At 34.2% G+C, this 23,728-nt stretch overlaps 3 protein-coding genes across 4 annotated transcripts; 2 read left to right on the top strand and 1 right to left on the bottom strand.

Moving 5' to 3' along the window:
* The first annotated feature begins 1,025 nt into the window (after positions 1-1,025).
* On the top strand, positions 1,026-2,118 carry LOC133807060 (psbQ-like protein 3, chloroplastic). Its single transcript, XM_062245202.1, has 2 exons — positions 1,026-1,627; positions 1,900-2,118. The coding sequence occupies exons 1-2, from the start codon at positions 1,166-1,168 to the stop codon at positions 1,993-1,995; spliced, it is 558 nt and encodes a 185-aa protein (XP_062101186.1). The 5' UTR covers positions 1,026-1,165; the 3' UTR covers positions 1,996-2,118.
* A 322-nt stretch (positions 2,119-2,440) lies between these two features.
* Positions 2,441-3,500, bottom strand: LOC133807059 (glutathione transferase GST 23-like). The gene is made up of 2 exons (XM_062245201.1): positions 3,135-3,500; positions 2,441-3,040 (listed from the first exon to the last, which is right to left on the bottom strand). Exons 1-2 carry the CDS (start codon positions 3,453-3,455, stop codon positions 2,669-2,671), a joined length of 693 nt encoding a protein of 230 aa, XP_062101185.1. The 5' UTR covers positions 3,456-3,500; the 3' UTR covers positions 2,441-2,668.
* Positions 3,501-12,648: 9,148 nt separating this feature from the next.
* Positions 12,649-14,626, top strand: LOC133804234 (uncharacterized). Of its 2 annotated transcripts, none has more exons than XM_062242388.1 (3): positions 12,649-13,964; positions 14,051-14,173; positions 14,266-14,626. In XM_062242388.1, exons 1-3 carry the CDS (start codon positions 13,671-13,673, stop codon positions 14,329-14,331), a joined length of 483 nt encoding a protein of 160 aa, XP_062098372.1. In that variant the 5' UTR covers positions 12,649-13,670; the 3' UTR covers positions 14,332-14,626. Both variants share the same exon structure in this region; 1 of them encodes a protein (XP_062098372.1).
* Positions 14,627-23,728: the final 9,102 nt, after the last annotated feature.

The raw sequence follows: 23,728 nt of genomic DNA, 5'->3' as shown, positions 1-23,728 counted from the left end.
ATTCATTTTATTTTTGCAGATTAAGGTAACCTTAGATGACCGGTGGCGAGCGGATCCCCGATAGCAAGACTGGTGTGAATATGTGGGAGTTGTATAGCTGCATGTTATTATTCCTGGGAAATTATGAACTTTATTAAATGTTGCCTAGTTTTATTTTTATTCTAGTGTAAAGACTATTATTTATTGTTTTTAAACCCGGGGTATGTTTATTTTAAATTATCAATAAAAAAGGCAACATTTTTTTTATGATTTATTACGTTTATTTTTCAATATCCTTATTTTCTACAATTATAGTTAGAATTTAGAGTGTTAAAGTAAAATTAGAAAAAAGAAAAAAAAAAGTAAAAACTATATATTTTAATAAGAAAAGATCTTTAATTATTTTTTAGTAAAATAAATTTTTTTATTAAATATCTTTTCCTATTAAAATATATATTTTTTACTTTCTTTTTTCTATTTTTACTTATTTAATTTTAAATATTAAGAACACATTATAATTTTTAAATGGACGAAAAAATGAAAAAAGATAAAAAAAAAAAGTAAAAAAACAATAGATTTTATAATTTTTAAGTTATTTTTTTAATCTTTTGAAATCATTTTTATATTTTTTATTTTTAAATTATTTTTTAAAATTTAATTATTGCCTTAAGTGTCAAATCATCACTTTATTAACTATGTAGGATAAAAACTAATAGAAGTGGCACAATAAGATAACGATAATAGTTTGGTAGGAGTTTAAAACTACGCAAAAAGTTTAGGAAGCACAATAAGGTAGTGATAATAGTTTGGAAGAAAAAAATCTTTTTTATGTATATTAAAATGTCTACAAATAAGTTTTGGCAAAAAAAATTAATAAAAGAAAGTGAACAATTATTATCTTATCGGACTCGTAAATAATAAAAAAGTTAACTTTTTATAACCCACAAAAACAAAAGTTGAGGGAAGCATGGTTTAATTGTATAAATAATTTGGTTTGGTTGAATATATTTTTTTGTAAATACTTTTATATTCTAGGTAAATTAAAAAAAAAAAAACTTTTGGGCTGAATCTTAGTCTGCTATAAAGCTATGAAAGACATGCAGGAAGAGAAGAGGATAAGCATTGAGTTGAGTTGAGTCAACAACTGCTCTCAGGCGTAATTCGTATCAATTTGGATGACCGAAAAATGATAATGATAGTGAAACCCTTTTCGGTTCAGCGAACAGGAATAGTCCCCTTATTCAATTGCTGCTGCTGTTGTTTGAAACCAACAAGTTTGGGTCTGAACAAGGCCTCAGAACTCAAAGGCTGGAGTAAAAGCAGAAGAGGGTTGGTGATGGTGGCTATAGGCTCAGTGGTTTTCAATTTTGACGGTAAATGGGCAAATGGGTTGGACATGGGACTGGGAATGGTGGCCCCGGGCCAGACAGTGGAGGAAGCCCAGAACGGTATAAGAGACCATATTCTTGCTCTGTTGCAGGTCAAAGATTTGATAGATTCACAGTCATGGCGGGAAGCTCAGAAGGCTCTAAGAAAGAGCTCTGCTTTTGTCAAGCTGGATTTGTATACCATTATTCAAGCTAGCCCTGCAACTCAGAGGCCTCAACTCAGAAAGCTCTATTTTGATCTCTCCAACAATGTCTCCAAAGTAAGTTTGTGCTGCGCTTATTTTTTTTTCCCTTTTATCGTAATTTCTGAAGCAGAGCATACTAGCATAGCTAGATATAAGCCATATTTTTTTTTTATACATTCATGTTATGTACACACATACTAAAAGAAAGAAAGAAGTGCCACAATGGGTGATAGCAGTTGTGTTTATTTATTTTTCTCTTCTTCTCATCTTTTTGTGTTAGTGTTTGCATTTTATATGTTTATTTGTGTCAACACTCAAAAGAGAAAGCTTTTCATTGAAATTGGCAGCTAGATTACGCAGCAAGGGATAAGGATGCATTTCGTGTGTTGCAGTGCTACGACAACATTGTAGTGGCTATCAATGACATCTTATCCAGAATTTGATCCATTTATAACCACTCCGTATACATCAATAGGTAGGAATTTCTTGTTTGAAAGAACTATACAATCAATATGGTAAGATTGGATATATCTATATATTTGAGTAATGAAGATTATTAGTACTAATAGCTATAGCATTTGTGTGCTCTATTAAGTTAATTTGGTTCTCTCATTCTTCATTCTACAATATCCACAAAAACCTTCCACTTTCTCCCTCACAAAAACCTTTCTAATTTCCCTTTAGCTCTTCTTTCAAGCATTTCAACTTCTTTGAAGCTCCTATTACTCCTCCCTTGTTCAACTACCAGTGGAAAACAAAAATTTAGCCTCTTTGAAAAGCCTGCCATGGCTCTTTTAAGAGTATCTATCTATGCATAAGGAATGCAGCAAAAGGGGTTCTTTGGGATTCGAGGCTATAGATGTTTACATTCAAATTTTAGAGCAAACACACTCAAGTACTCTGCCATTTCATTTCTAATAAAAGATTGATCACACTTTCGATTAATCTCTGATTTCTTATGTCATTATTACACAGTACAAGAGGACCAATAATACTAATTAATATTCTCCTCATGTATGTATGGAACTTAAAGACTTCCCCGCCTTAACTTTGGCTTTATTATACGATAAGAAAAAAGGGCAACACAGATGTAAATGAACATCTACAACAAAGCCATCACTTGTCTCTTGGAGCCTCTTTGGAAAGGAAGTTCTGGTGCAAGGCAGCGAACTTGGTAACGAGTTTATCTCTATCCGGCCAATTTTCTTTGACCACAGGAATCTCATCCAAAGCCACCATCCAAGCCGTCAAACGCGGCATGGTCTGCTCCTCTATAAGTTTGAAACCAATAATCTCTTCAAACACACTGACCAAGTTGGCCATCCATCCCAAAGCAATGTCCACCATTCCAATTTCCTCTCCACCAAACAACTTCTTTCCCTTCAGCTCTTCATCCAGCAACTTGAGCTTCTCCACCGCCCTCGAATAAGCTTCCTCTTGCTCCTTCCCTGGTGCCTTTGAAAAGGTATCCCATACGGCTGGCAAAACCTATACAAATACAGTACATTTCAATTCATATGAGTACGAATGATGAGATCACTTGTGCATATTGTTTGTTACATGTTAGTTGATGAATGGTTACCTCAGTTTCTCCGAACTTGGCCCAAAATCGAGCGATGGCTCTGTCATAAGGGTCTTGGGGGAGCAGATGAGGATGTTGGTTCCATGTTTCGTCGATGTATTCAAGAATGACAAGAGATTCACAGATGGGTTTAGAGTTGTGCAAAAGGACAGGGACTTTCTTATAAATGGGGTTGTAGAGAAGGAGGGCATCGCTTTTGTTGGAGAGATCTTCATAGATTGTTTCGTATTGAACACCCTTCAGTTGCAGCGCCCAAACAATCCTCAAAGCAAATGGAGTTGACCATGTTCTGAACAGCTTCACTTCATCAATATCAGCCATGTTTGATGCTTCTCTACTTTCTCATCTTATCTCTTTCACTTCACTTTTATATATGCAACATTTTTTTGAATATTCTAACATAGAAATGCACTTAACATTAGCCAATGTCAACATCATAGGTCCGTTCTAATTTGTCTTTTCTTTCTATGTTTTTGGTCAATAGTGCCGGCTAAGGAAGTGAAGATGATTTTATCATCCATGACGTAAAATGTTATACTATTATTATTTATTAAAAAATTAAATAAAAAAAAAAATTCCGTTGCCTGCCAGGATTTGAAATCTTTCGGGTGAGATCCGAAAGCCGAATATACTGACCAACTATCCTACAGCGGATTTGTGATTAGCATTTTTCATTTAAGCATTAAAGGAATTCTAATAATTTGCTGTTGTGCTTAATAATTGGAGTTTAAAGCACCAGTCAAAACAGAGCATGTATAATCATAATGATTGATTAAATCTCAGGGTTATAGATACTAAAGCTCATTCAATTCTTAAGTTACCAAAGCCACATCAAACAGATCATTACAATAGTAGTAGTTAGCACCAGCTAGCTTAGCTAGCTGATTGTGTTATTTATTTATATGTACAAAGTACAACAACGATTAACATTGTCCAGCTTCAAAGAGGCATGGAGTATTGATGTCGAAGAGAGGAAATGGTGTTATGTAGTATTGAAGAGAGGAGATGGTGTTAGAGGACAACACCTTAATTATGCAAACATTTGTTGAAATATTAGAAAATTGGCTATGATATTTTGCAATTGTTATATTATTTTATATAAATAATATAATGTTGATTAAATAAGTGTGACAAAATGTTATTTTGTCAAATTATAACATGCAAAGGGAAGATACAAATCTGGATTGTAGTCCTAAAATATCACCATAATCGATATGTAAAAAAAGTTACATATTCTTGATTTGATTTTCATGTGCTATAATGTTTTATAGCTGTTAGGGGTGTTATTTTGATAGCCAATAAGTGTTTGGATGTTACAAAATGGCATGGGAGAAGATTTGGGATGTTTTGGCAGCTTGTAACCAAAGTTGTTACTTGGGGTTACAAATTAGTAACCTGACAGTTTCAGTTTTGAAGCATCTTTTTGATGCCTTGAACGTTGTACCACCCCAAGTAACCTCCAAATCATCCTTTTAATTAACACTCAATTTATTATTGGTAACACCTAAGGGGATTTGTGGAATTTGAAAATCAATTGGTGATCTCAAACTCCATAAATAGAGACTATTTTGCTTACTTGAAAAATACTTGTGATGGTATGCTCATCTTTAGAACACTACGTTGAGTACGAGAGAAGACTTGATAAATCTTTAGAAACATCTCTAAAGAATATTCCCAAAGTATTCTTATGAATGAGGGAATAACTTTTAGAACAAAGATTTTGAACCTTGTTTAAGCCTTAAGATCTTCATCTTCTACCTCCTATCCTTGTGATAATTTACATAAGTTATGTATTCTCTTCTCATCTTTTTCCTTAATTTATTTAATATAATTAGTTAATATTATATATATTTTGTGTTAATTTTGATTGTAATTGAAAATTCATTTATAGTAATTACCAAATTAATTCAAACAAGTAGTTTAATTAAGATGCAAAATGGTAGTTGAATATTAAAACATATTTCAGTTTTGTCGTGACAGAATGAGGATTGGTCGTAACAGAAACCGAACACAATAAAAGGACAATGCAAAAACAATAAAGAACACAATGAATTTTTACAAGGTTCAGCAACTCTTTCGGATAACTTACTCCTTGGGACCATGTCTAGAAAATAAAACCAATTAATACAGATTCACAAGTACATAAATATTGACTTAAACAAAACAAGACTCCCTCTTGAGATTTGTCGTAACTTTGTTGTACTTCTCTTCACTAATCTGATTTTGATTGAAACGCCTAACTACTTGAACTCCCTTCGATGGTCAGCGAGTGCTTGCATCCTCCTGAAGCAAGGCTTGTAAAAATCTCCTCCCAAAGACTTCAAGAATTGTGTTCTCATGAACATGGTATAGACTCACCACAAAACTTAACACTCATTTTATTACAAGAACATGTGAATACTTTGATCTTGAATACAAACTATGAACTCTCACAAAGATTACAATTTACTCACAAAACAATACACCAAAGAGTTTACCTTTTCTCAACACCTTAGAACACTATTTATAGAGACCATTTCGTGCTCAGAAGACTGAAAAAAAATGTACAATAAAAGCAAGAATATTTGATAATATTCTTGATTGATGGAGATTTGTCAATCTATTGATTCTGTCTTGACAGCCCCATAATCCGCGGAGACAACTTATCTCCGAGTCAACACAGAATTTCCTAAAAAGGAAATGAGTAATAACTTACCCAAGGATTTTATTTCCTGCATAAAACAATCCTTGAAAAGTATGAAAATTAACCCAGAAAAATCTATAAATGTATTCAATTATTCATAGGATATTTTCCTTAGAAAAACATGATATAAATTCCTTATTTAAATATATTGTGAATATAAATGTGAAACAAGAAATATTTCCAAATCCCACCAAATATTCCAAGGTATTAAAACCGAATATCACAATATAAAATGATTTAAATCAGTGATTAAATAAATAAGATATTTCTATAAATTTACCAATTTAAGATTTTACAATCTTCAATTTTGGCAATTTTATAGACAAGATATATCTTATTTTTTCTAAAGACCCTGTAAGAACCAAGTTAGTGCCACAAATATGATAAAGAGTCTCGAATAGACTCTCCTGCCAAATATAACCAAACACATAACAATAACCAATGTAGTGTAAACAAAACACCAAAAAAATGAGAGTACGTAGTTTCTCTCCCCCTAATTGTCTAAAGAAATGCCAAAGGAAAAAACAAACAAAAAACAGAACAAAGACACATTTAGTGTCCATTTACATTTATTAAAAGCAAATAAAAATAGATGGAGAGGGGAGCTGAAACCATCATGAAGCTGGAGCAGTGGAGGCATTGAGAATCGCCAAAGAAGCGAGGATGCGGCGCTGAGTGTCCTCCATGGCAGTGAAACACTTGCAGAGAGTGGAAATTCTTGTTTGGAGAATAGTAAGAGTAGTCTAAATAGCAGGAGATTCAAGCTCAAAAACTCTAGACCTAGAAACAGTCAAGTTAATGCCTTTGGACTTATTAGTCGTGGAAGGAGCGCTGTCATCTTTGACTTCTTTGAAATGTAGGAAGGACCAACCAAAGGAGGAACCAGAGACTCGTAAGACATCTTCAAATGACGTTGAGAGTCCAGCAACTTGTAAATGATGTGAGGAAACATCAAGTGTTGACCATTGCGCTTCGCACCACCCAAAGAAAAAATCAGATCAAAGATTGTTGAAGCAAGATCAATAGTGATACCAGTCCCAACCTTAAACAGAAAGAATGCCATATCTTGAGTGATTGTCGAGGAGTATGTGGTAGGCAGCCAATTGTACATGGAAAACTTGAAAAGAGAACCATAGTAATGCGTGAGGTCCGAGACTTTGAGAGATGCACTTGGTTCCCACACCATAGCTTGGCCAACTAATTAAAACAAGACTTGATCCTTTGCAAATTCAAACAAATCATCGACCTCTACGGGGACTAGATTGAGAACTCAAGCGATTTCAGCAGGACAAAATTTATAATAATGCCCTCTAACATAGACTTTATGAAACATAAAGGAGGTCTGATCAAGCAACTCATCATTTAAATTGGCATAAAATTCTTGAATTACCTGAGGGACATACCCATCAAAACAAGATAGAGAGCGTAACCAACCCATTTCTTCAACTGTAAGCAAAACCCCAAATACCCGATGTGGAGCAAAATGAAAATTACGTTCACTAATGAAATGCCTATTCTCATAAAATTGCATATTTTTCTCATTACCATTAAAGCAGTAAGTAAGAGAATGATCTTTGAAAGATGAACCTGAAGAGCGAATTGAAGCACCCTTGCTTTTGGTGCTTTTGGTAGATAAGTTTGGAAAAGCCAATTGCGTTTTGCCTTTGGGATCAGATGCAGTAGGTAAGGTTTCTGATGGGTCTTCTTCAGATTCTGTTTCCTCCTTGGAATCTTCAAGAAGAGGATCTTCTTGTGGTTCTTCAGGAATTAGTTCAGTCAAAGATGGGCCTAGCTCAGGCAATGAATCTTCTTTTTTAGGAGAGACTTCCTACGAGGAAGTGCAAGCCAGAGGATTGATTTTTGCCTTCTTTTTGAATTTGGATAAAGGAGTGGAATCAGAGATAGAGCTAATACCTTTTTCCTGAGCTACTTTGGCTTTCTTGGTCTACTTTGGGCTAGTAGCTTTGGATTTATGCTTGCCCTTTGCCTTGGGTGCCAGTACATCGGGAGATAATGAAGACTCGGAGTCTTGAGTAGAAGGATCGATCTCACCTTCAGTTGAAACAAACTGTTGAGGGCTTGAGATCAGTGAGGGCATCTGTTTGGCAAGAACATTAAGCGAGGCGAGTGGAACCGCTGAGGACGGGCTCTTCTGCACATTGAGGTCGGGAAATATCACACCTTTACTGGAAGCCTCGACTATTGGAGACTTATTAGGACTGGGAAGAGCAAGGACATTCTTCCTTGTTGTTGCTTTGGGTTGACGGCCTAGATGAGCAGAGGAGATAGGCAGTGTAGATGTAGAGACAGGCAGAATTGATGTTGGGACTGGCGGAGTGACTTAGGGAACCTTCTCGGAAATAGTCTCCTTTTGAGACTTCGATGCTTTGGAGGTGGAACCACGACCTCAGATCTTCATGGCTATTGCAAGAGAGCAAATGGACAAACACCTAGAACCCTAGGCATAAGTTAGTAAGAAAATGGAGACAGAAAAAAACACTTAAGAGCCAAAAGTCCTTTGAGAATCCGAATATATAGAGGATTCGGTTAATAAAAGAGACAAGTTCGAAAATGGGTAACTAACAAATAACCAAATTTTTTATTAATGCCAAAATATCTCCCATTTTTAAAATATTCTCTCACACCAAAAGATTGGGAAACTTCTTCAAGATTTAGAATATAATGAGATAAAACAAAAAATTGCTTTCCATTTTTATTTCAATTTTTTTTATACGGTCAACCAAGAAATTTTTTATTAAAAAAAATTGAATTGTCGAACCATAAGCAATCTCATTGCCAAACCATATATGTCTAGTAAATGCCAAGTCTTGTCTAAGAGAAATAAGAAGACCAATTTTTTTAAACAAATTAGAAAATTAAAAAAAAATAGAATATTAAATGATGATAAAAATAACCCAAAAAAATATATACCTGTCACAAAAAAATATTTTAATCAAATTATTAAGTGTATGAATCTAACAACATTTCTTACATAGTTTTAGATAGAAGGCATTTGTGTGTGCAAGGGAAGCTAAGAAATATTGGTGTTTCTTTTTGGCCTTTTGTGCTAGGGTCATTGCCCATGATTGACAATTTTAGCATTTCTCAATTGTAACCATAATGAAGGCTATAACTCATATACTGATGTTAGCCCTTTACACTGGTAGAGTATCCTCCAATCTAATTGCTAATTACTTGGTACCAACTTATTTAATGTTGGCTTTCACACATCAGTATAGGTAGCACTTTTCCATAATGGAGCCTGATGAAGAGACTAGATTAAAGACAAGGAATGCTTATACAAAATTGTCAAAATAATTTGATAAAATATAGATTGGAGGGTCTACAACTTTTTCAAATATGGTTTTTGCTCATCACAAAATATAAAAATTATAAAGTTTGTTTTCCAAGAATTAAGAGTATAAACAACAAATTTCTTTCAGATAGGTCAAGAGATTTACACAAATGTAAGGCAAAGCCATCGATTATTGGAAATTTCAAAGAAAACAAACCCCCAAGGATTTCTTGAGGGAATCAAATCTGACCGTGTCTAAAGTTTTAGTAAAAATATCTACAATTTGTTTGTTGGTCTCAATATATTCTAAAACTAGAGTTTTATTTTCAACAAGTTCCCTGCTAAAGTGATGACGAATGCCAATGTGTTTGGTTCAAGACTGTTGAATAAGATTTTTGGAGATATTAATAGCACTTGTATTATCACAAAAAATTGTTAAAGTTTTAAGATCAAACCCATAATCAACCAACATTTGTTTCATCCACAAAAGTTGAGTATAATAGCTAACGACAGCTATGTACTCAATATCGACTGTTGACAAGGAGATGGGGTTTTGTTTTTTACTATGCCAGGAAACCAAATTGTTTCCTAGATAAAAGCATCCACCACTTGCACTTTTATGTTCATCAGTGTTTCCTGCCCAACCTGCATCACTATAGCACACAAGGTTAGAGTTTGTTTATTTGGAGTACCATATACCAAATTCAAGTATGTTGTTCACATAATGAATAATTCTTTTTACATCAGTCACATATGACTCCATTGGGTTTCCTTGAAATCAAGCATACACTCCAACACTATAATTGATGTCTATGCGAGTAGCAGTTAAGTATAGAAGACTACCAATCATACTCCTGTAAATAGTTGGATCCACTTTGGTCCCATTTTCGTCTTTGGATAGTTTGACTATGGTTCTCATGTGTGTTTTAGTAGGTTTGGCAGTCTCAAGCCCAAATCTCTTTACCAGATTCTTGGCATACTTTCTTTGTGAAATGAAAATTCCATCATCAAATTGCTTAACTTGTAGCCCCAAGAAAAAATTGAGTTCTCCTACCATGCTCATCTCAAACTCTTCCTGCATTTGTTTCACAAAATCTTGCACTAGAGAATCATTAGTAGACCCAAAGACTATATCATCGACATATATTTAAGCTATAATAATATCACTATTAATAGAATAAATATCATTTTCCCCCCGAACTATGACCTCTATATGAAAGTGCCCCCGAATGATTCACGATGTTTTAAATTCCCCCTGAACTTTTAACGTTAGTAATTTATGGGCATTCTGTTAATTTTTTTACAATTTATGATGATGTGTCATAACACATAAGATACGCTGCATGATATGGCAATATATGGGCTGATGTGGTAATATAGAGGATTATTTGGCATTTCACATCATTACTGCCATTGAAACTACCATGAGAACAACGAAGGAAGGTAGTAAGACTCTAAGGGGTTTTCGTGGATCGTTCTGATTAATTTGGGGGCAATTTTAGGGCTTTTTTTTTGGTGAAACGTAGTTACAAGAGTGAAGAAAACCGAATCCGAAGGAGTGAATCTGAAGCCGAAGGATGGAATCTGAAGTTAAAGGATTGAATCGGAAGCCTCTTTCGACAGTGATGGGGAAGAAGAAAACCAGAGCATTAAGAAAAAAGAAAGGACACCCAAAAGAGTGTAGGGATGAGAACGAGATTCCCTTTTACGGTGAGTATTTAATGTTTACTTTTTATTCTTTCTGATTTTGTATTGGGTCAATTTTTGGGATGGAGAAGATGGAGAGGAAAGAATGAATCTTGCAGAGCTTTGTCCTCACAAAATGAGGTTTTTTTGGTTGTACAAAATGGGTTTGGTCAAAGGAATCTTAGATAGTGTTTTTTGGAGTTTTCCGTAGTCGTTTGTTAGGTCGATTGGGGTGCGTGGGGTCTGTTGTGTATTGGTGCGTGTGTGTGTTTGACTTTGCTTGATAGCAAGTACTAAAAGCAGGTTTGAAAGCATATTTTGGGACCACCCAAACTTTAGTTATTCAGTAATTGTCACATTAAATATTTTTTTGATCTAAAAATGTCACATTAAATGTTGTTGTATTTTGCGGACCCAAATTCAGGAATCTTCACTCTAAAGGTGTGTCATAGTGGACAACTCAAGCATGTAGGTAACATTCCAACCTACCTTGGTGGGGTTACTAATTTATTACATTTCCAAGATGTGGATAACATGAGCATGTGTTGAGCTATATGGGATTGCTAAAGATTTAGGTTTCACAAATCCAGAGGAGATTGCTTTTTATTTTAAGTGGGAAGGTAGTGTGTTAATGGAATGTGTAACTAGTGATGTAGTTTTACTTGAGAAGATTGGGGATTGTGTGAAGAGATGCAATGTTGTGGAATGTTTTTTTTTGTTAACTAGAAGTGACTGAAACTCAAGCTTCAGTAGTAACTGGTGTGAATGAGGATGTTAAAATTGATTTAGGTGCTCAAAATGATGCTAGAAATGGGGTGAATGATGGTGTTGAAATTGTTTTAGGTGCTGAAAATGATACTCGGGTTAATGTGAATAGAGATGTTGAAACAGATTTAGGTGAGGAAATAGCAACACAATCTGATGGGGCTATATTGAATGAAGATGCATGTGGGAGTAAGCCTGGTTTGGATGGGCTTGGTTTGGGAGATGTAACTGGGCCTGGTTTGGATGAGGATGTCACTGAATCTGGGCCTGTTTTGGATGAGGATAAGACTGAACATGGGCTTATTTTGGATGAGGATGTGACCAAATCTGGACCTGTTTTGGATGAGCAAAATTTGATTGAAAATGAACACTCAAGTGAAGACAACGATTATGATGTAGATCCAGAGTATGCACAAAGTGAAGATGACTTAGATGTGGGGGAAGCAGCTGAAAACCACTTGAAAGGATTAGGGAAAAAGCCTATAGACATTGACATAAGAGATGTGGGTATACAAGATTCTGATAGTTACTTTATTCCACAAGATAGTTCAAGTGAGGATGAAGATGAGAATGATGAGGAGATTGAGGGGATCCACAAACCAAACAAAATGTACAGAAAAACCAAACTGCCAGAGCTTCTTAAGTTTAGGGCTTCAATTGACATGGAAAAACCAGTGTTGAAGCTCGGGTTATCATTTCCAAATGGGGCAGTTTTTAAGCAAGCAATTAGGGAGTCTGCAATCCAAAATGGAAATGACATTTTTTTAAGAAGAACGACCCACATAAGATTAGGGCTCAATGTAAAGGTGTTGGCTGTTCATGGGTTTGTTTTGCATCGAAGATTGATGACACCACCACATTTGTCATCAAAACTTATAATGATAAACACAAATGTGCTAGAAAGAATACAAATAGATTTACAACTTCTAGATGATTGAGTCGGAAGTACATGAATGAGTTCAAGATGAATGACAAGTGAGGAATCTCTTCTTTCATGCACAAGGTTAGTAAGGACAATGTCATTAAGATTACACGGGACAAAGCTTATAGAGCTCAACTGATGGCAACTAGAGCAAATGAAGGGAGCTATGAAGAGTAGTATGCTTCTCACCAATAAGGGTTCAACTGTTGAGTTTTTTTTACAGAAGTCGGTGAGAATGGTAAGCCACGTTTCAAGAGGATGTATATTTGCTATGCTGGATTAAAAGCAGGTTTCAATGAGGGTTGTAGACCTTTAATTGGGTTGGATGGCTGCCACATTAAAGGTGTACATCCAGGACAACTTTTAACAACAGTTGGAATAGATGGGAGTAACCAAATGTATCCTATAGCATTTGCTATTGTTGAGATAGAAAATAAGGATTCATGGAGCTGGTTTCTGGACCTATTGAAGGTGGACTTCAAAATTGAAAACTCAAACCATTGGAGCTTTATTACAGACAAGCAAAAAGGTTTAGAGCAAGCCTTGAAGGGTTTGTGGTATGAGGGTGTACCTGAGGTCGAGCACAGGCATTGTGCAAGGCATCTAGAGAAGAATTTCAACAAAGTTTTCAGGGACAAAACCTTGAAAGACCTTTTATGGAAAGCTGCAAGAGAGGTATCTATTGGGAGATTCGAAGCTGTGATGTTGGAGATCAAATCAATTGATGAGGAAGCATACAACTGGTTATTGGCTGCAGGTCCACATCACTGGAGTAGATCACACTTTAGGACTCAACCTAAGTGTGATATACTTGTAAATAACATGTGTGAGGGATTCAATGGTACAAAGTCAATATTGGCAGCCAGAGATAGACCAATATTGTCGATATTGGAGCGTATTAGGATGTACATGATGCAAAGGCTCACTAAAAGTAGGCATTCAGTAATAATGTGGGAGTCTAACATTGCACCAAGGGTCGCAACTGTTCTTGAAAAGAACAAGGTAGAAGCTGGAAGTCACATTCCCACCAAAGGGAGTGAATTTATGTACCAGGTGATGAACATGTACGGGGGCATGTCCTCTGTCGATTTGGAAAATTGGGTCTACTCTTGTAGAAGATGGGAACTCACTAGTATTCCATGTAGCCATGTTGTTGCTTCCATTTGACATAAAAGGGAGGATCCAATGACATATGTCTCCAAATGGTATACCAAGGAATACTACATGAAGGCATACTCTCAGCAAATTTTTCCAATTAGGAATCAAGATGAGTGGCCTAGAAGTGGCAAGGTTGGAATGATTAAGCCAATTGGGAAGACTCAACCTGGTAGGCCTAAGAAAAGCAGAAGAGTTGAACTTTATGAGTTGCCTCCACCAACAGCCAAGAAATTGAAACGAAGATATGTGAGAATGAGATGTTATGGCTGTGGTGCAGTGGGCCACAACTTCAGAACTTGTGCTAGAAACAACTTCAATTCGGTAAGTTACTATTGTATTATTTGCATCTAGTTTGAAGGATAATGTTTGATTGTTTTTGGATTGATAAAAAAGATTTGTTTTGGTAGGGAAAAGACAACCCCCCAGCTGATCCTGGTACTTATGCTAGAAATAGCAATCAGCCAGAAAATGCTTCAGTGAGTTCAGCAACAAATCTGAGAGCTCTACAAGGAATAATGCCACCACCTCAGGTATCTCCTAACAACTTCAAATAATGCTCACTGATTTCTGTTATCTGGTTTTTATCATTTAAGCTACTTGATTTGTCTATCTTATTTTGTAGCAAGTTCCATTCAACCCACCCCGGCAAGGTAGCAACACAGTTGCAACAAGGACCAAACATATTTAGTCAAGGCGGTATCTGATTTTTTGATTGACAAGCAGTCTATTGGATAAGTTTGGAGCTGAAAGTCAATTGCTATGTCTGCTTTTGTCTCTGTTTTTTTATTAGTCCCATGCTCACTGAATACCATTTCAATGTATTTGAGCAATGTTGTAAATTTGTTTTAGGATCACTAATGTATTTGAGCAAGGTTGTACATCACCAATGTACTTGAGCAAGGTTGTAAATCACCAATGTACTTGAGCAAGGTTGTATATCTGATTTAGGATCACGTTTTGTACACCTGATACTAGTTTACTGAATGAAAGTGTTGGCTCACTTTTTACATTATGCTTCTGGTTGTATTATGCTATTAGAAACCTTTTTTCAATCAAATTTCATTACAATTAAGCAACTATATATGCTACTAGATATCTCAGAATCAATAAAAATACATCACAAATATATATATGCTGCCAAATATATAAGATCCAATAAAATTCATATACCATAAATGATGTTTTTTTTCATTTCTTCAACACAGTTACATTTTTTCAGTTAAAACAACAACACAACAATTACATTTCACCATAATGACAAGTACAAAACAAAAGATAAAAGTATAACAAAAATACAGAGATCGGTTTTGACATCCTCCATCAATATCAAATTTTTTCCAACTTGTTCATCTCTTTTCTCAACAAAAATCTGTTGTTGCAAAAGATTGCCTTCGATCTCCTCTACTCTTTTAAACAACCCATTATCACAATTATGTCTTTCACCACTAGGAGGGTCTATCTAATGAATAAAGCCACAACCATCTCTCTTATTTCTCTGTAAATAAAATACGGAGTTAGAGGAGTTTAAGCCAATCATAATCAAGAAAAATAATTGAAACAACAAACCTTATATCTTGGGCAGCATAGAACCTTCTCCCGGAATTGTATACAGTCCACGTTATGCCTAGTACGACCTCACATCCACAACGACAAAGAGGGGGACTCCCTTGAACTTCTCCATACCTTTTTCCCCTAGAATATGCATTTATGATGCTTGATGAACACAAGTGCATAATGGATAATTAAACCTAGGGTTTGAGAGAAGAAAATCGTGAAGAAGAGGAAAGAAAATAATGGTAGGCTTAGGTGTATTAATTTTACTTTCAATTTTTCAACCACTATACACGTATTATGCCACATCACTGAGTAAACGGCATAACTGAACGGAATGCCCAAAAATTAATTACGTTAAAAGTTCGGGGGGAATTTAAAACATTGCGAATCATTCGGGGGCACTTTCATATAGAGGTCATAGTTCGGGGGGCAAAAATGCTATTTATTCATATTAATATTTTTGATGAAAAGTGTCTTGTCTACTCCCCCTCTCTTGTACCCTTTGAGACCAAAAATTGGGTCAATCTTTCATACCAAGCCTGAGGGGCTTTTTGTAACTTAAAGACATGATTAGGAAGGTGAGGATCTTCAAATCCTTTAGGTTGCTCAACATAAGCCTCTTCATTCAAAATCCCATTTAAAAAAGCGGATTTAACATCCATTTGGTACAACTTAAAGCCAATGATACAAGAAATAGCTAACAACAATCTTATGGATTCAAGTCTTTCAACAGGGGCAAAAGTTTCATCAAAATCAATACATTCAATTTGAGTGTACCCCTGTGCAACATACATTCCTTATTATGATACCAATTCCATCACTTTTATTTTTAAAGATCCATTTGGTACCAATAACATTTGTATGACTTGGTCTAGGGACAAGAATCCATACCTCATTTCTTGTGAATTGTTCTAGCTCTTCTTGCATAGCACTAATCCATACTTCATCATTCGAAGCTTCCTTCATATTTTTTTGGCTCAAACGTAGAAGTGAGGCAAAAAAATTGAACCAAATTAACATACCTTCTTCTTATGACCATGCTTTCTTCAATATTCCCCAAAATAAGTTCAGACGAGTGATTTTTCTTGACTCGGGCCGAAGGTTCTCTCTGAGCTGAATCAGTGATAATGATTGGTGTCTCATTCTCAGTTTGTCCAGAAGTTGTTGCGATAGATTCTGTTTCTGTCCCAGCTTTTTCGGACGTTGTAGCCACATAATGGCCTTCTGTTGAACCGTCGTTCCTGTTTGATGTTGAGCATCAATGAATCTATTGATTTCTTCTTCGTGGGAATACTCAGAAAAATCCTTCAGATCATCAACAACCACGTTAGCAGATTCCATAACAGTTTGAGTTCTCATGTTATAAACACGATAAGCTCTACTATTATTAGAGTAACCAAAAAAAACCCCTAGATCACTTTTGGCATCAAATTTTCCAAGATTCTCACGATCTCTAAGAACATAGCAAAGGCAACCAAAAACATGAAAATAATTAACATCGGGTTTTCTACCTTTCCAGATCTCATTAGGAGTTTTATTCGTACCTGGTCACAAGAAAACGTGATTAATTGTGTAGCAAGCAGTGTTAATTGCTTCAGCCCACAATTTCTTTGAGAGTTTTTTGTTGTTTAGCATAACTCTAGCAATTTCCTGTAAGGTACGATTTTTCAGTTCCACTACCCCATTTTGTTATGTGGTTTTTGGTGCAGAAAATTCATGCAAAATTTCAAAAGATTTACAATATTCATCATAAACAGAATTTTCAAACTCCTTACCATGATCACTTCAGATTATCACAATTTTACCAATGTTGCAGTCTTTTTCTACTCTTAGTCTTGTACAGAGAGTTTTAAAACCTCAAATGTGTCTAATTTTTCTCTTAGGAAATCAACCCATGTAAATCTTGAAAAATCATCCACACATACAAAAATGTATCTCTTTCCATCAATACTTTCAACCTGTATATGATCCATGAGATCCATATGCAATAGTTCTAACACTTGGGAAGTACTAATATCAGACATAATTTTATGGGAAATTTTCAATTGTTTTCTCAAGTGACATGATTCACACTTACCAACTGATTATTTACCCAATTTAGGTATCCCACAAATGAGACCTGTATTGGCAACTTTTTTAAATTTTTTGAAATTTATGTGACCAAGTTTTTCATGCCATAAGTCAGTGTTATTGACACTTGATGATGATGCATGACATGTGAATTTTTGTGTGAGTGTATAACAATTATCCAAAGAACGAGAACCTTTAAGAACAATATCACCATTTTGATTTACAACATTACACTCATCATACGAAAAATTAACAAAAAAACTTTGGTCACAAATTTGACTTATGCTAATTAAGTTAACTTTCAACCCATCAACAAAAAGAACATTTTTTTAGCTTTGGTAATCACTCTACCTTTAGGGTACATTTTCCTAAAATGTTTCCAGTCATCCCATCTCCGAAAGTTACTACACCACATTTCAAAGATTTGAAGTTGTTGCGTATGTTGGCATTACATGTGATATGTCTAGAGCAACCACTATCAAAGTACCATGAACTAGATGCGTGTGTTTTTTATGAGAAGTAAAAGCAGCCAAACAAGCTGAAAGAATTTTCTTGACCCATGTTGTTTTTTATTTTGAATTACTTTTGGTCAAGAATTGATTCATGCTATCAAAGTGTTTAATATAATTCTTTTTCAACAAGTTTAATAGAGAAAAATACTTTGGTCTTGTATGTTCTTTCATACCAAAAAAATGACAAACTGGTACAAATTGTCCAATCTTTGTTTTCGAAGAAATTCTCTTTAGTTGCAGATCTGTTGGAGCAGATGACAACTGTGTGTTCTCAGAAGAGCCACTTGTTCCTACAAAACGGTTAGTTGTCACAAAAGAATGATAATTCCAGATTTTACAAAAATTGTTTTCTTAGAGGATTCAGATCCATTAGATACTAATCCATTAAAATCATCGACTCTTTTCTATTGTAGAGAAAACATCATCCAAAATTCCAGATTTTGGATTGAGCATTTTGACACTCTTTTTTTTTGCATAAGATCAATTTTTTTACTCAAAGAATTAATTTCCTTATTTTTGGAAGCAATAATCAATTCAAGTTCTTTCATTTTTTCAACCGGTTTCTTGTTATTGCTAGCCATTAATCGATTCTCAAAGCAAACTTTCAGCCATTGATCATACATTATTTTGTAAGAATCTTTCAATGACTCATCATCTAAGCCAGATTCAATGTTAGATTCTTCATCATTCTGAACAGAATTATTAAGGCATACCAAATCCTTGGAATCAACTGAAGAGAAAAGCATACCTTTGTGAACTGAGGTTAAGGCAACACTATTGTCTTTCTCATCACTCTGTTCAGAGTCTAGATCACTCCAAGTAGCTGCCATGGCTTTCTTTTTCTTTAAGGTATTGGCACCCTCGGATTGAATGTGTCTAAATCCTTCACATTCCCTGCACTGAATACCCTTTTTGTTAGTTTCAAAGGGTTTAGAAAAATTACCTTTTAGGTTTTTGAGTATGGCATTTTTGTTTCCTAATTTTTTTATGTACTTTTGAATTTTTTTTGTTAACAAGGCCATCTCATCATCCTCGTCATCTGAACTTTCCTTCTTCTCTTTGGAAGATTTCAAGGCAATAGATTTCTTCTATTTTACCTTTTTGTTTGATTTCTTGATTCAGTTCAAAAGTTCGAAATGAACCCATCAATTCTTCTAGTTTTATCTTGTCTAGATTTTTTGCTTCCTCAATTGCAATGAGCTTAGGTTGAAACCTGTCAGGAAGAACTCTAACAATTTTTTCGGACCAAAACATTTTCTTCAAGGTTTCTCACCAAGAGCAAAGTTTCTCATCAAGTTTCATAAAATTTGGTGAAGGTTTCATTTTCATTCATTTTCAAATTTTATTGTGAGCATAACAAGCCTAGAACGCCTGACATCAGCAGTTCCTTCAAATTGGGTTTGAAGAATTTGTCAAGCATCTTTAGCCGAAACACATGAAGAAATTAATTTAATGTACCCTGCCACTATTAAAAATTGCATGCAGTACTTTATTATTAAACTAGACAGTTTATCTTTAGCATCTGTCCAATCTAGTTCAGATTTTACCTTAGTAATGTCATTGCTTTCTGCGGGAGGAGTCCAACCACTAAAGACTGCTCTCCAAGCCTTTTCATCTTGAGATTTGATGAAGGCTCTCATTCTAACTTTCCAATATGGATAGTAAGAGTCATTGAGTAAAGGGGGGCGAGTTATCAAACCACCTTCTGTGAAAAAAAGACATTGCAAGAACAAAACAAAACACAAAAAACAGAATATAGCAAGATCACACTTTAGAAATAAGTGTCCCCCTTTGATACCAATTGAAATTGTGTTTTTAGTAATTACTAAATTAATTAAAACAAGTAGTTTAATTAAGATGTGAAATGGTAATTGAATGTTATAACATATTTCAGTTTTGTCGTGACATAATGAGGATTGTTCATAATAGAAACCAAACATAATAAAAGGACAGTGCAAAAACAATGAAGAACACAATGAATTTTTACAAGGCTCAGAAACCCTTTCGGATAACCTACTCCTTGGGACCACATCCAGAGAATAAAACCAATTAATAAAGAATCACAAGTACATAAATATTGACTAAAACAAAATAAGACTCCTTTTTGAGATTTTCCGTAACTTTGTTGTACTTCTCTTCACTAATATGATTTTGATTGAAATGTCTAACCACTTGAACTCCCTTCAATGGTCAGCGAGTGCTTTCATCCTCCCGAAGCAAGGCTTGTAAAAATCTCCTTCCGAAGACTTCAAGAATTGTGTTCAAACTACATCTTGTATTCACTCATGAACTTGGTATAGACTCACCACAAAACTTAACTCGTTTTATTACAAGAACACGTGAATACTGTGATCTTGAATACAAACTATGAACTCTCACAAATATTACAATTCACTCACAAAATAATACACCAAAGAGTTCACATTTTCTCAACACCTTAGAACACTATTTATAGAGACATTTTGTGCTCAGAAGTCTGGAAAAAAATGTACAATAAAAGCAAGAATATTTGATAATATTCTTGATTGATGGAGATTTGTCAATTTGTTGATTCTGTCTTGACAGCCCCGCAATTCGCGGAGATAGCTTATCCTTGAGTCAATACAAAATTTCCTAAAAAGGAAATGAGCAATAACTTACCCAAGAATTTTATTTCCTGTAAAAAAATATCCTTGGAAAGTACGAAAATTATCCCAGGAAAATCTATTAATGTATTCAATCATTCACATGATATTTTCCTTAGAAAAATAAAATATAAATTCCTTATTTAAATATATTGTGAATATAAATGTGAAATAAGAAATATTTGCAAATCCCACCAAATATTACAAAGTATTAAAACTGAATATCACAATATAAAAAGATTTAAGTCATTGTTTAAATAAAATAAGATGTTTCCATAAATTTGACAATAATCATCTTCGTTGTTAATATATTCTTTCTAACAAGAACTAATATATGTGTTGGTTGAATGTCACGTCTTAAGAGAAAGTTCTCTAACATTTGAAGAAAATAAAAAGGAAATGTTAATCCTTGTTAGGATCAATGACCTCGTGGTCGATTACAAATCACCATGCTGCAGAGGCGGTCAAAGGGAAAAACATCCGAACAGGTCATGAGTCATGACAAGCAATCTCTCGAGAAAGTTCTCAAAAACGGCCAATCACATGGGTAAATGTAGTTTGTTATGCAATAAACCTCATGTTAAGACATGACTTTTTGCATGCTGCAATACTAGAAGCTAATTTAATTGTGCACATCATTTTTCATTTAGCATTTAGATAATTTGAGTTGGCACTCTATACCTTACTATATATATATATTCGGTTTCTTTTTTACACTTATCTTTTTGAGCAACTAAAATGTAATTCTCCAAAAAGTACTCTCTACAATTGGTTCGATGATTTGCTCATGGGGTCAGATCTGAATACCTCTCCGTCTTTGGCCAAACCATCTCACTGAGCTTATATTGCTTCTCCCGAGGTCATCGACAATGATGTGTGGTATGTCGACTCTAGGACTAGTCATCATGTTACTGCTAATGCTGCAAATCTGAGTATGAGGACAGCTTACCATGGTTATGATGTTGGTATTAAATACGATAAATTAGGATATGCAACGTAATGAATATTTTAAAAATATTTATTAATACTAGCCAGGATTATACATATATAGATATATTAATCAAATACAAATATATTAGAGATTACTTCTTGTAGCCTATCAAGAGTCCACGAATATTTTTGTATAAATCAACGATCTTCCTATCCTTATTCTGAAAGCTCACACCTTGATCTTTCAGACCACTCCTCAAATACACAAGGACGTGTGTGGGCACGTATGATTCAAAATGTTGATTTAGAACTCTCCAGATGTACTCAACACATGAAATCTAGAGGGGTTTGAGTAGAGAGTGGATGTTGTGTATAGAATTTCAGTTTTAGGGAAATTCTATCGTTTTTTTTTCTTCTGAGAGAGTTTGATAGTCAAAACTTATGAAAAAAACTTAATCGCTTATTTTGCTTATTTTTTAAAGTATGACTTCTTTCAGTTTTATAAAGATAATTAACTTAATTAATTAATCTTTATTTTATTTAAAATAAAACTGACCAGTTATAACCTATTTAATTTAAATCATATTTAAAAAGAATTATTACATATATATAATTAAATAAACAAATAAATTTGAAATTCAAAATTCAAATCCCAAGTATATTTCTGTCTATGAGTGGCGCCACACACACTCACTGTACAATGAGTGTGTCGTGAGCTACATTAATATTTTCCTAATTTTCTCATTTGTTTGTTTAATTAATATTTAAGATAATATATTTATCCTAAAATTAACTTTATCTTAAAATATTAGTTTTAAATATATAAATAAATATCTTATTATAAATAAGATAATTATTAATCTCTCTCTATATTAATCCAAACATGATTAATATTTATTTTAACATGTAGTTTTTCAAAATAAAAACTATATAGTTAAATAATTCATAATTAATCAATTGACATACCCTATCACATAATTATTTCCTTGCTGTGAAAAACTAATTCCTTTGCAATTTAGTATTTCTCTCTATAAATCTCATCCTTACCTCTGATAGTGTATGACAGAGGGGATCTGGGGACCATGGACATACAATATGAAGATCCAATAAACCAGATTATTTTATTAATTCTATGCTTACTCCACTATAAATATGGAATTGCACTCTAATTATTTATAGAATTATATTTACAGAGTTTTCTCTTATAGTTCGTTGATATAATCAATAAATGTAGTTTTGTCCTTGATAATTCTAGGAATTATAGTTATTTTAATGCTTTTGAACTTATATTTTTAATAAGAAAATATTGGTTTAGGGTGTTTTGTAGTATTTTTATTATTGTTTTGTCAACTATTAATTATAATTAGATGATATTAAATATTAGATTAATGCGTGAAAAATATATCTTAAAATGTTGAATTTTGTCTTGATAGATGGTTGGTAGAGTTGTGGACATTTTGAGAAGGATTTGAATCTTGAAGTGGAATCAAGATTTTGGGATGCTACAGCATCGTAGCAGCATCACGCTGTTCCAGATATCTACTTGGAAGGCCCACGTGGGAAATTAAATAGCTAACTTATCCAACTCAGCTTTTGGATTTGTCTGATTTGGGTTGAGCAGTAATTAAAGTAGTATTGGGCCCTTAATTGACTTTGGTCCATTGGCTTTGCAAGAAAAAGAAGAGAGGCAAATGAGGCCCACGCGGGTAATTTTGGGGATGAGATTGGCATAACTTATCATCATCATCTTTCCCCAAGGGAGGATAGACACGTACAGACCAGAGAGGAGAGAAAAGGAGGCAGCCACCATTGAGAGAAAGTAGAGAATGAAGAAGAAGAAAAAGAAAAAGAAAGAAGATGAAGGATTCAAGAGAGGAGGATCATGTTGGGAACATCTTTTTTGCTTGATTCTCTTACCCTTCTCCTTAATATTTTATTTTATTTTTCTTGTATTTTCTAAACTATGATTTATTTTATACTGGGTGTTTTTAAGATATTGATTATGAGCTAAACTTTTCATTTCTAGGATAATTAATGAACTCTACTATGTAATTTTGATTGGGAAATTTCACTATTCATACTTAATAATGCCTAATATTACCAAAAAATCCTAGCACTATTAATCTTTTCAATTTGATGTTAAACATTCCTCTCATACCCAAAATACCCCTCCCATTATATCAAGAATCCTAAAACATTATCTTCCTCTCTCTTCCCTCTCTCTCTTTCATTCTCACGAAATCCTCCCTAAAACCTACATATTTTGTATGATTTTCTTATCGAAATCATTGTTGGCCATCTCCATTGTCTCTGTGAAGTCATCAAAATCAAAGGCAATATCCATTTTGAGAGTTTTTGGAGGAGAAAAACCATGGGTAAGAATATTGACTCATTT

This window comes from Humulus lupulus, chromosome X (genome assembly GCF_963169125.1).
Source record: "Humulus lupulus chromosome X, drHumLupu1.1, whole genome shotgun sequence".
Lineage (NCBI taxonomy): Eukaryota > Viridiplantae > Streptophyta > Magnoliopsida > Rosales > Cannabaceae > Humulus > Humulus lupulus.
Note: the sequence above shows the minus strand (reverse complement) of the source record. Positions and strands in the feature narration are given on the sequence as shown.

Excerpts from the sequence above, each read along its gene's own strand:
- LOC133807059 (XM_062245201.1), bottom strand. The coding sequence starts at position 3,455 with ATGGCTGATATTGATGAAGTGAAGCTGTTCAGAACATGGTCAACTCCA. Across the intron at positions 3,041-3,134 it reads CCAAGTTCGGAGAAACTGAG|GTTTTGCCAGCCGTATGGGA; the intron begins GTAACCATTCAT and ends GTATTTGTATAG.
- LOC133807060 (XM_062245202.1), top strand. The coding sequence starts at position 1,166 with ATGATAATGATAGTGAAACCCTTTTCGGTTCAGCGAACAGGAATAGTC. Across the intron at positions 1,628-1,899 it reads TCTCCAACAATGTCTCCAAA|CTAGATTACGCAGCAAGGGA; the intron begins GTAAGTTTGTGC and ends TGAAATTGGCAG.
- LOC133804234 (XM_062242388.1), top strand. The coding sequence starts at position 13,671 with ATGACATATGTCTCCAAATGGTATACCAAGGAATACTACATGAAGGCA. Across the intron at positions 13,965-14,050 it reads CTAGAAACAACTTCAATTCG|GGAAAAGACAACCCCCCAGC; the intron begins GTAAGTTACTAT and ends TTGTTTTGGTAG. Across the intron at positions 14,174-14,265 it reads GAATAATGCCACCACCTCAG|CAAGTTCCATTCAACCCACC; the intron begins GTATCTCCTAAC and ends CTTATTTTGTAG.